Genomic DNA, 13,116 nt, shown 5'->3' on the forward strand with positions numbered 1-13,116 from the left:
GTGATATATCTAGTTTTCATTCTGTCTTTCCACAACACGCACTCATATAAGTCGCTTTATCTGGTGAAAATGAAATGAAATGAAATGCCTCTGAAAGCCTTTTTTAACCAGTTGTGTAAATGCACTCTCACAGAAATTGAACGCAAAGGCCACCACTCACGGATGCGTCCGAGCATCTCTATTCATTTGGTTTAGATTCTGTGTTTTTGCTCACTCTACGAGGTTTGGTCCAGGCTCACTGATCCCCCCTGCTCCTCTGAGCCACTATTCCCCTAACACCATAGCTCAGTGTAGGTAGCCCTCTGGAGGAACAAGGGCAAAAAAGTGGTACAGAGAGACAGGAGGAAGGTAGATTAAGAGATGAGGGATGGGGAGAGAAAGGTACGGAGAGAAAGGAACAAGATGATGGGGGAAGAAAGGAGGGGGAGGGAGAGGAAAGTGAGAGAGAGGAAGGGCAAGAACAGCGAGTGTGTGTCTGTGTGCGTGTGTCTGTGTGTGTCTGTGTGTGTGTATGCTGATGAAATCTGCCGTCCTCAGCAGCCTCCCGTTAAAAGAAATCGGATTAGCTCTCCTCCGGGAGAGAACCTTCAGGAATGCAGATGACGGATTGCGGCGCACAGGTTTCTCTCCTGGACTCTAAGAGGGCCTCACACACACTTGCACGCGCGCACACACACACACACACACACACACACACACACAAACCATCAGCAGACAAAGAACTCAGTTTTCCGCTCACTCCTTTTCTCTCCAAAGGGCATTTCTTCATTTCCTCTCATTCATAAATACATGATTGTACGTGATTGAAATGGAAAAAGAGGCGTCCTCAATACCAATTCACTTTGTCCTATCGACTGAGCTTTTCCCCACATTGGCTCTGTCACTTGTCAGTTTTTCCAATTTGAAAATGAGTTGATTTTGATTTGATTAAATTTATTTTGAACAAAAAAGAATCAGGGTCTAAATCGCGTTATTCCCCAAGTACAATAAAGGTACAGCGAATTATCTGGGTGACATTGATGCAGGAACATATCGACAGACGTACAGAACACACAGGTGACACTGGCAGAATGCAGTACAATGTATATGCGTATTTACCTTGAATATGTACTATACAGTTTAAACTGAGATACTAATCTTACTTGACAATTATGTACCTGCTGAAATGTTGTGACTCAATGAAAAAAACAGATAGTGTTTTCAGTGATTTCTGGTTCCTCTGTCATTGAAGGGAACCGTTGTTGCTTTTCCTTATTTTCTATCATATAAAGTGTATTACAGTATCAGAAATTCATATCAGATGTGTGCAGAGTTTCAAATAATGAGTGAAACATACGTAAACATAATCCCTGTGAGCAAAAACTTTAGACTTTGGACCAATGATACTCAATTTACAACCCCAGGGACAAATCTGGCCACCGATAAGGTGCCAGTTTGCCCCCAAAACCATTTCAAATTCTTAACTAAAAGACATTGTGACTTTTTTTCTGTGTTTATTTTTGTACTTAAGATGTAAATAAGATGCCAGAGAGCATTAGAAGAATTCAAATAGAGCTTGTTTGAAAAAGGAAAAGGCTAAGCCCTGAATGTCCTCAAATGCTAAAAAATGTCCCTGCGTACAGCTGACCTAAGCTAATTTGTTGCGAGTGGCCCCTGGCCTCCTGGCATTTTTCAAAATTTGCTTTAGACTATTGAATATGATGTCAAAAAGATGTTTGATTCTTGAGTTAGACAGATATCACATTTCTGGTTAGAGTGAGAATTGGTTTGACAATATTTTAAATGTCTTAAGATGTTAAAATTTCCGTGTGGACGTTGACATTTTGACTTTTGCAGAGGTTGGGTTTTGTTCTTAATACCTCATGTCGTAATTCTACACCAAGATGGCGTTGGCATGAGACCATTGGCAGACTTTTGGAGATTTTTTGTTACTTAACAACACAACTAAAAGTCAACAAAATATCAGTGTCATTTGACGTCAGTATTTTATGTCAAAATGACGTTGAAATTAGATGTTGTCCGGACATTGAATTTTGGTCACGCGACCTTACTACCTAAATTCAACCAACTATCAATATCTAGCCACACTGGAGGCCACCTGTGATCTAAATACTCTGTTTCCAACATTTTTTTTTTTTGTCGTTGTAAGACAAGATGACGTCAGCTTGTGACAAATTTCTTGACATGTTTATTTTCTCCAAGCATGCTAATGCAGCTACACTGCTACATGTAGCTACATGATAACCTCAAGGAAACATGTTATCTTGGTTGCTGATATTTTTAATTTCTCCTCAGTTTCATATCATATTCCTTCTGGAACATGTCCAGTGGTGAAGATTTTAATTAAGATGCTTTTATTGGTGTTATACAGTAGAAAGTGTAGCTCTACTGTGTTACAGTCATTCCCCGGCTGCAGTGACAGTGCAGAGATGTCAAGAGCCCAGATATGAAAGACCCGTAAACGCTGAGCAATCAGAGCAGGCTGAGCTTTTTGGGGATGGCGTCTTAAAGAAACAGGCACTACAACAGAGCATTTCACACAAAGGATGGATACAGTTGTACCAGCACAGACATCATGCAGGGAAAAAATGTGTTTTTTGAACATTAAAGTAAAGATGATCTAGTAGAAACCCAATGTACAAGTATAATTCTGAAAATGAGAATCACAGGTTCCCTTTCAGTAGGAGTAGTTCAGAAATTGAGGAAATGTGTACATTTGCGTATTTGCAGAACCTGAGATGACAGTATTGACGCCACTGTCATGATGTCTGTACTCTCTAAATATGAAGCTACAGCCAGACTGGAACCAGGAGAAAAAGCAAGCTTGGTTATGTATCACTAAAACCTCTACAGCTCACTAATTAACACGTTATATCTCGTTTGTTTAAGCTGTACAAAAATCAAAATGCAAAAACATACAATCTTGTCAACTAACTCTCGCCAAAAAATAACAAATAAGCACACTTCCCAAAACATTGAGCTATTCCTTTAATGGTATGAAAATATAGAAAAAACAAAAAAGGAAAAAAAAAGATAACATTGTTTTTTTTTGTGACAGACATTGTCGTGCAATGCCTTCTCAACTATCACATTTTCCCCTAATGCATTTTAATGTCATTTAGTATATTGTTGTCTTATCCGACTCCTAATTTGTGATTAATCCTGTATGTTTTTTCTCTTTCAGACTGGCATGGCGTTAACATATGATCCCGCTGCAATGCAGAATGGGTAAGAGTTTGACAGTCAATCCATCCTCGGCACTATCTAATACACTCACCTCTTGGCTCATAGGACCCCGTTCAATACCACTGTCATACATAAAGATTAATGTAGTGTCTGCACTTTGTTACTGTTTGATTAGGAAAATCTATATGGACTTCATATCGGTTTTCACTGGTTGGGCCGGGTGAAAAATGGCAACGTGTGGCCGAGCGAGCGTCTGTGTGTTTGGGTCTTCATGTATGTGTGTGTTCCTGTGTGTTTCTGTGTCTTTATGTCATGACTTAACGGTGCTGTGGAAATAAATGACCCGGCAACATGTTTTATTTTCCCCCACAGTACTGAGACAGGAAGGAGGGTGTTGAGGCTCCGTTCTATCTCCCTCTGGCCTCAGTCACTCACAGGAAGCTCCTCATTCCCCGCTTCCTAAACCACTTATCCCCCAGTGACTCGGAGTCAATCTCAACCCAAAAAACTGGATGAATAGCATCCCTCATTACACACAGCCTGCCGTTTTAAAGCCTGCTTTGCTGCAAATCCGCCAAATTATAATCCCACAGATATTTGTGTTAAGCAACAGACCTGCTGGGAAAGGAATGATTCAGTCGTAATGCATTCGATTAGAAGTTGAGCGTAATGATCATGTTCCAGAAAAAAAAGGGAAATAAGGTGAATTAAATACAACAAATGTAAAAGTAGTTCATTTTATTCAAGTGTTAATGCAGTGTGGGGAGTAAAAAATAGTAAATCATCTAGAAAAGAATGTAGAAGTATACACTCAATTTGATTAAGATGTTAATGCGAAGTTGAAAATAAAACCACAGTTGAACTGAAAATGTAAAACAGAAATGCTACAGACTATGCTCACTGGTGTATCAAAATTCAAGTGCAAATTGGATCCATCCATCCATTTTCTGCCACTTTTCCGGGGCCAGGTCATGGTGCAAGCAGGCTAAGTGAGGTAGTCCAGACGTTCTTCCTTCCTTGCAACGTTTCGAAGCTCCTCCTGAAGGATCCTGAGATGTTCCAAGGACAGTTGAGATATACAGTATAATCTTTCCAAAGTCCACTGGATTTACACCCGGGTCACCTTCCCATTTAAAAACCTTCAAAAGATGACGTCCAGGAAGCATTTTGATCAAATGCCTGATCCACCTCAACTGTCTCCTTCAAAGGAGCAGTGGCTTCCTCTGGATGTCACGGTCCTTATCTTATCTCTAAGAGTAAGCCCAGCCATCCTTTGGACAAAACACGTTTTGGCTGTTTGTTTCCACAATCTCATTCTTTTTGTAACTGCCCAAACCTCGTAAAGGTGAGGGTCGGAGCTAATGCCTAGTCCTCACGTACACAGGTATTTTTTAAAACTCAGCTTTTCCGATGCATTTTGGCCTTTAGTCCACATGCAAACAGTTTTTTGACACCAAAAAGGGACATTCTGAAAAACTCCTTGCGATTAACACGATTTTAAAAATGAATGAGTCCCGTACAGACCTTAATGGCATTATGATAAACGCTGGCAGCCCTAACGTAAACACAACAGGAAGACCCGATGCTGGATCATGATATCAAATGTGGGGTCGTCAGACCTGGTGCACATCATGGTTCATATCATCGGCCTGTAACATGATCTTCAGCTCAGGTGACAGAGACTATTGGACATTCCACTTGGCCTCCCAGGGGATCCCAGCTACATTCAGTCGCTATAAACCTTCAGCAACGAGATAAAGTCGCGGAGCTGACCACCTCGCTTCTCTGCAGCTCATGTCAAACCTCACCTTCTTGAAATGCATTGAGTTTTCCACGAGCTTAGCCTACAAGCGCGCTGCTTAAGCCAGCCAGCCAGCGTGGTACAGTGCAGCCTTAATACCAGAATCCACATTGGAAAGAAAAAAAATACAGACAACCTCCTACGCTTTACTATGACAAAGCTCAATTTGATGTGATAAAACCCGACTTTTCAATTGAGAAAGCTATAAGACACTTTATGAAACTTTTATACGGCGTTGGAAATACAATATATGGCAGAGTGTTTGCTCTGAACAAGCTGCGGGATAAATCGACAGTGCGTTCGTGTGTGTGTGTCTGTGTGTGTGTATGTGTGCTCTGGTTTCTTTATTATATAGACAGAGAAGTCGTTTTTATATTTACATAATGTTCTATATGCTTAATATGAATTTGAAAAGCTAATTCTGCTGTGTCCTCTCCTCCCTCCCTCCTCAGGTTCTACTCCTCGCCTTACAGCATCGCCACCAACCGCATGATTGCACAGACCTCCATCACGCCCTTCATCGCTGCTTCCCCCGTTTCCACATATCAGGTGGGCCATAATGCACTGCATTATGGGTAGATTGCTGTCTGTGTATGTGTAATATGAGGGTTTTGCTTTGTGTAAAGGAGATGGAAAGAGGGGGCGGGCTGCAAAACAGCGTGAGGTTCTCTCTTCTTCTCTCATCGTTTTCTTCGCCGCTCCAGCTGTGCTCGATGACATCTGTTTCGTAGGCGGCAAACACAACAGGCATCAGAAAACAAGAGGCAGAAAAAAAAAGGATTAAAAAACGGCTGACAGGGTAGAAAAAACTAAAATCGCCCATCAAGAATGAAAGTGTCTAGGAAAAACAAACGCTTCCCTCCCTCCCAGTTTCCTGACCTCTTTGTGCTCCCTCAGCTGCTAACACAATAAAGACGTTTTTTAATTATTTTTTTTTGTTTTTAGATTTTATTTTTGCTAACTTGGATACAATCACTTCCTCTTCCAAAGTGAATTTCCACATTCCTCACGGCTGTGATCTGCGGAGTAATGAAAGAGAACAGAACAGGAACGTGAAAATTGGCTGTGTGAGATGTCAAGAGCATTAACCGTTTTCCGTCACCGCGCATTTCACGCGGCACCCTTTGCCGAATCTAAACATCAAGAGGCAGTGCCACCGTGCCCTCTCGCTCAGACACTATCGTTGAACATCGGCTCTGTTTGGTATGCAAAGACAGGCAGACGGGGATAGTGAGCAAGAGAAAGGAGATGAAGGATAGATGGGGAAAATAGAAGGGACAGATGGAGAGAAAGACAACTAGGGAGAGGAGGACAGATAGTACGGGTGGTGGTGATGGCAAAGGCTCGGGTGGGGGTGGGGGCAGAGGAGGGGTGTCGCTGAAGGTTGCTGTGCCCGTCTTTGAGGCACGCTTGATTAAAACTCTGGTCCAGTACCTGCGGTGGAGGAGTAGGGGAGAGAGGAGGAGGGAGAAAAGTGGGCCAGGGCGCGTCTCTAATCCGCTCTCGGAAGGCTTCCCAAATTGATTTATCAAAAACAATGGCCAGGCTTTTGAGGAATATTAATCCTCACAGTTTCAATATCGGGCAGCTCTGCCACCGCTTCCTGTAATATTGCCCTTCAGCCAGTCACGGCAGGAAGGTGAGTCCTTCATCTTCTGTTCAAGTACAAAGAGACAGAGGGAAAAGAAAAAGAGAAGACAAGCCAGGCAGCCACATACGCCAGACAAAAGGAAATCGCTTCCTTTTGTGATGATAACTATTGCCTTTGTAATGAAAATCTCAAGGTTCATGGAAATGACTGCATATGCCATTCCTTCTTTTATGTTTATGTTGAGTGGATATTTTCTGAGCTACTAGTATAGTGGCATTGATTTATCAAATCTGCAAATGACCCATGCCAACAGCAGTGTTCTGGTGTTCTTTCAAGCCTGCCTCCGGTGAGCTTGAACGATGATTGGCTTTGTTTCCTGGAAAAACAGCTTTGATGATCCACATGACGGGAGCCAGCCCAGGCCAGATCACTACCGAGATCTCAGCTAGTGCCGCCAGCCAACCGTGGCCTGGTTTACATCACTGGCTCTGCAGACTGGCTCACAGGCTGACTAAATATGTGACTGGCTGGCTGGATGTGTGGCTGGCTGGCTTACTAACTAGCTAACTGGCTGGTTGTTTGGCTTCACGTTTGACTGGTTGGATGGGTGGCCAACTGGCTGACCGTGCGGATGAACGACTGACTGACCGGCTTTTTGGCTTATTGGCTGACAGGCTGTTTTAAATGGTAACGCGAGCTGTGAAGTTCAGCCAGAGGTGGAGAGCTTCTTAGGTAAATTATACTGTTAACTCACACTGGACCTACTGTGACTATAGAATTATTGTTAGTACAGACAAGTCTCAATCAGCCAAGACAAATGCTCAGAGGCAAAGGGCCTCTTCAGTTCAGCAAAACTGTCAATGCTAGTTTCGGACTGATGCAGTTGTCATTTGCATGGCCAGCGCCCACGTTGTGTAGCAAATGTACTTGCCCCTATTTGTGCACCCATTGGTGTGTAGGTCTTTAACAGAGGTGTCTCCTGTTGCAATTTTAAGCAATTTTTATTTTGAGCCATTAAAAAGGCATTGACCAACAAAATTATGGTCTAAACTCAATTGCTTTGTATTTTCTTTCTAATTGGCCCATTTTTCAAATAGTAAGATGTGATTACATAAGTGGGCTCACACTGTTCTTACACTCGGCTTGTTATGCACACAGGACTGGAGGATGGGTTGCATGCAGGTGAAATAATGCATCCTTAATGAAGGAAATATTAACAACATTAATTATTACTCTAAAATGTTAACATAGCAGCGAGCAGAGCTGCAGAGCTGCTGTCTGACTCCCCATTAAGAGAGGCGCTTTACGCATTTACTCACACGTTGAGTTCTCCACAAGGTTAGCCTACAAGCCTGCTGCTTAAGCCAGTCATTGACCAACAGAAACCTGATCTAAAGTCGATAGCGCTGTATTTTGCTGCTATTTAAAGGGTGCATTATTCAGAAGATGTACCTAGATAACAGGTTTCATCACATGCATGTAATCTGCTTGTAACACACACAGGGATGCATGGATAGGTAGCATGTGTGTGAAATATTACATTATTAATGAGGGAAATATTAACATTTATTATTACTCAAAAATATGAATACAGCAGAGAGCAGAGCAGAGTTGCAGAGCTGCTGTCCACATTAAGAAGGACGCTGTGTACATTTACTCATGCATTGAGTTTTCCAGCATGCAGTTTTTCGAGCCTGCAAGCGTTCTGCTTAAGCCCTCCATTGACCAACAAAAACTTGATCTAAAGTCAATAGCGCAGTATTTTCCTGCTATTTCAAGGACACATTATTTAGATAGCAAGATGTGCCCACATATGTGGGTTCACAACACATACACACTCTGCTTGTTACAAACACGTGGATGTGCAGATGGGTTGCATGTGTGTGACATAATACATTTAATTAATTAGGTGAATATTAATAAGGTAATTAATGAAGTAAATATTAATAAGATTTGAGGCTGCTGTCCGACACCCCATTAGGAGACGCTGCGCGTATGTATTCACGTGGAGCAGTGTAACTTTGAGTATTTCATAAGAATTAATTAGATCTCAAACTGCTGACAGTGTGAAGGATGTGTTTCACAATCTCTCTCAGACAGTATGCTATCAGTTTTAAAGCATGTCAGATGGTGCAGTGAACGTTTGGTAAATCGTAGCTCTACAATGGAATCAGCCAAAATGGTAAATGTGTGTTAAGTATTAGCATTGCACTAGCTCTGTAGTTTATTCTGTGTCATGTCATGTTGTACTGTGATTGTTTTGTTTTTTCAAACGTGGGTTGTAGCAGTGGTCGCAATGTGGGATATTTGGTCCTTAATGGACTTATCTAAATGATTTGATTCACAGCTAAAGATCTGACCACATTTCATTCACGATTGCCAGCTTTCATTTTGGAAAGCCCAAAGTGGTGCAGTGTACAAGGGCCTTAAGTCTGACTAGAGACTAAATCTCTCAATTGAATCAATCACATGATGGTCATGCAGTATCTTGCATAAAGATGAGTGATTAAAGATAAGCTTTCTCTGTGTCTATCTGCTGTCCCGTTCAGCTGGAGAGAGCAAATACTGCCATGTATAAACAAACAGACTTGGCTTCATGTTATAGAACATCGAGCTTGTTTAGGTGTGGATCCAAATCACGCGTTTGGGTTGGCACAGAGGATTGATTGCTCTTATAGCAGATTATTCCATGTTTGTCTTTGTTTAATCTAATCATTTTACCAGGATCAGTGGCCAGCCTGTGTGTTTGTCTGCTACAAGCTGTCTAATTCCTCTCTCCAGCACATCTAAAAGCTCTGTTTGTTCCTCCATTTTCCCCAGTCTCTTGATCATTGTCTCTGTCACTGTTTCACCGTCTCTTCAACGTTTTCATCAACGTTTGGGAATATGCATGTCTGTATGTCTCCCACACTTCTGAATTCTGTCCACCACTCTTAAATTCCTTTTTCTTTTTACTTTTTAATAATCCTACTAAAACCAGTCCTCTTTAGCTGTCTGTCCCTCGAATTTTCACAATGTTTCACCCCTCTTGCGACAGCACCGGGTACGGCATTAATAATATTATTATAATAGAGAAGGAACCTAATTTATGGGCTCCCTGCACAAGTCATACTGTTGGCAATAATGAGAAGGCAGGAGGGAGATTTGCTGCCTCCAGACTTTCAAATTCTTTCTGTAATTCTTTGGCACAACTTAATCTGTATAAAGTTCAGCCATTTTGGTGCATTAAAACCAACGCAATCACTTTAAAACCTCCAGACTTGAGAGTATTTGAACATATTGTGAATATTTGAACAGCGTTTATTGCTTTATGTGGGATACCACTCGGATCTGACTGAGATTGAGAAAAATTTATATTGTCACCAACATTTTACATTTTATGTGTCTCTCCTCAGGTCCAGAGTACGTCATGGATGCCTCATCAACAATATGTTATGCAACCTACAGTAAGTACTCTACCATTCACCTGCAGTAGCTGCCCTTGACTCCCCATTGGGGCCCACCTTTAGCTGGAAATGTATAGTTACCCTTCAGTTTCTCCTCTCTGCGCAGTGTTTCACCAGAGTTGTTGAAAGCTTTTAGGAGGAACTCGTTAAAAAATGTTTATTTCATGTTTGTGCCGAAAATAGTTTACAACATGGAAGATTAGTTTTTATATTTAGAGCAATACTGCTGATCAAGAAAATATATTCAGTCTGGAAAAACGTTTAAGCCACATTCTTCCATTGCAGCAGGTCAAATGTCAAACCGGCTCAATTGCATACATTCACATACAATTATAGTGCCACATGAAAACTTCTTATAGCTAAATGATTGCTCCACTTTTGCCCTGCAGTTATTACACACAGCTCCATAAAAGCACATTATCCCATTCTTGTTTCCATCTTTCGTAAGTATACAAACACATTTCGTTTTATTTTTTAGTTGGGAGTTTATAGGTGTTTGATGTGCCAGGAAGCGATTCAGCATCATTTACCAGACCGCAGCACAATACAGACGGCTGTAGACTGTTGCTCTGGGTTACCAGCCCAGACAGCAGACAGGGAAAAAATTAATATCAATTAGATGTAGTTCACTGGCAACACAGTCTGCCACAGGAGAACATTACAGGAGATTGCATCCAATGATGTTCAGTCATCCTACTCTCTTAGAATTAAATGTGCTAACTAGAAAGGTATAGACTTTATTCTCTTGTCCTCATTGGATAATCTCTGCGAATCGTTGTAGGACTGTCCCTTGAAAGTAGGAGACTCGAATCATCAGTTGGAGACCCTCATTCAACCGAGACTGCCTCAAATCAGTTGTTTTTTTTCTGTGCAGTGTACTCATGGGGACGTTTTGGTCCCCAGATTTTGCAGCAGAGTGAGTTCTCTTGACTTACACGCTGCGAACATGCTACAGTGGCACAGAGGAAGAGACCGCACCGTAAAGTGAAGAAGTGGTGAATTTTCAGCTCACAGCAAATTTGTTGACATCTAGAGTCAGAAAAAATGTTATTGTGTATTTGTGGTCAGTCGTTAGCGCCGTTAGCTTGTTTATTGTATGACGTGAATGCTGCTGTCACACTGAACATCCCGTGAAGCCCGTTTAAACTTAAACCTTTGTATGGAAAACAAATTCAGTTACAGCCATAGTTCCTTGTAGAACCTTACGTCTCCCTCACCAACGTGGAACAGGTTTGTTTCTGGTTCCCATACCTAATTTTGAACCGTTGAGAGCATTTCAACCAAAAGTAAATTTGTTCAGAATACACAAAGTTTGTTCGCAGGCTATTCTTTTTTTTTTTTTCTTTTTTAATATTTTATTTTCACTTTTCAATCTGATGACAGTTGACAAACCAGACAAAGTGCAAAGCACAACACAACACAGAACAGTACAATAAGGCTGCCAGATAATTCTAACGAAAAATAGCCTCACATGAAAAATGCCACAATATTAATAATTCAAGACTAGAAATGAAATAAAAAAGAAAAGAAAAGATACTATGCTTGTTCAATTGCCCAAGAGAGTCAGGGTCTCTATGGAGGAGGAGTTATGTTGCACTGAGCCAGAAAAGGTCCCCAAATTCTCAAAAATAGCCCTTTCCGTGTATTAAGTTTATCCAGACGTAGTCTTTCCATCTGAATAACAGACATCATCTCTCTGAGCCAATGTGTAAAGCAGGGTTAGTTGGTAGACTTCCAGGTCAGGAGAATACGTTTCTTAGCAACCACCATTGATAGATGTAGGGCAGTCTGTATGTCGCACGACAACTCAAAAGTCCTTGTAGAGCAGCCGAAGATAGCCAGGTCGTGGTTTGGTTGAATATCCCTTTTGAAAGCATGCACAGGCTATTCTTGACCTGAAGAACCGTGACGACATCAGTAAGGATGTCATGTTCTACAGGTTGGGAAGAGGACGGGGAGGGCAACAACAGAAACGATAAGTGAGAAATCACCACAGAAAATATTGTGTGCAGTGATATATTAATAGTTGTTCCATGCTTGTTTTGTTTTGTTTTTTTTTATTAAAAAGCTCACAAGTAATCAATGAGATTAGCCTTTTTGCTACTTCCGTTTTCTCTCCCTCTGTTGTTGAAGCATCCTCAATTAAAATGGTTCCAGTCGAAACTAATAAAAATTGAGGCTGATTTACGGGGAAGCACCAAGTTTCCAAGAATTCTGAACTGAACCAGTTCAAGAAACAAAGCTGATTTGGTAGAAAAGGGGTATCAGAGATTTCTACCTACCATTAAATATAAAGGAGAAAGGTTTTAACCCAGAACCTCCTTAAGAGATTCTACAGAGAACCCTTTTATGGTGTAATGGTTCCACCAAAAACTCCCTCTGGTGTTTCTATCCAGAACCTTTCAATCTTTTAAGGGTCCTATCAAGAATCCACCCAGAGGTTTCTACTGAGAACACTTTTATATTCCAAGAGTTTCATCTAAAACCCACCCAGACAGGCTCTTGCAGTGCTAATTTTCTCCATTACCTAAAGAGCTTTCTATCCCACTAACCCTGTTTTTGTTTAAGGGCCCTGACACACCAAATCCAACAGTCAGCCATTTGTCAGGTCGTCAGTGGGTGTCTGCCCCCCAGGTTTTGGCGATGTGTCCTGCACTATTGGCAATAGTCAGCCCCTGTCAGCTTTTTTGCACTGTTCAGACTGTTGGATCGTCTTCAGAGGCAGTTCAGCTTAGCGAACAAGAAAAGAAACTGAAATGAGGCAAGCAAGTCAAGAGGCCGTGACATCAAAATGAATTTCTTATACAAGGCAAGATTAATTTTTTAGCTATTGAGTTCTTGAGCAAATATGCTTTATAACTGTTTGTGTTACTGTTCGTTACTTCTCCTTTTTTCTGTCCGCATCAGGGTATGGGCCTTTGTTGCCAGGAGTTCTTTGATAGTTCGGTGTGTCTTAACATGTTAAACTGCACTGCAAATAAAAATATCTGTATAAAAAAAAAACAAAAACTGCAAGATATTTCCCAAATGTCATAAATCCTTATAGTCAGGCATTACCTATTCACCTGTATGCATATTCATTTTATCATTAG

General features: G+C 41.3%; 1 protein-coding gene across 8 annotated transcripts in view; it reads left to right on the forward strand.

Moving 5' to 3' along the window:
• The window catches only part of LOC121957585 (RNA-binding motif, single-stranded-interacting protein 3), a 388,916-nt gene that overhangs the window by 332,403 nt on the left and 43,397 nt on the right, over nt 1–13,116 (forward strand). For all 8 annotated transcript variants that reach the window (XM_088090904.1, XM_088090900.1, XM_042506228.2 and 5 more), the window contains 3 exons: nt 3,185–3,228; nt 5,440–5,536; nt 9,974–10,024. In XM_088090904.1, the coding sequence (XP_087947030.1) occupies nt 3,185–3,228; nt 5,440–5,536; nt 9,974–10,024 (192 nt within the window). The remainder of the gene's footprint in view (nt 1–3,184; nt 3,229–5,439; nt 5,537–9,973; nt 10,025–13,116) is intronic.

Source organism: Plectropomus leopardus, chromosome 17 (genome assembly GCF_026936395.1).
Source record: "Plectropomus leopardus strain MGB_pleo_1.0 chromosome 17, ASM2693639v1, whole genome shotgun sequence".
Classification (NCBI taxonomy): Eukaryota; Metazoa; Chordata; class Actinopteri; order Perciformes; family Serranidae; genus Plectropomus; species Plectropomus leopardus.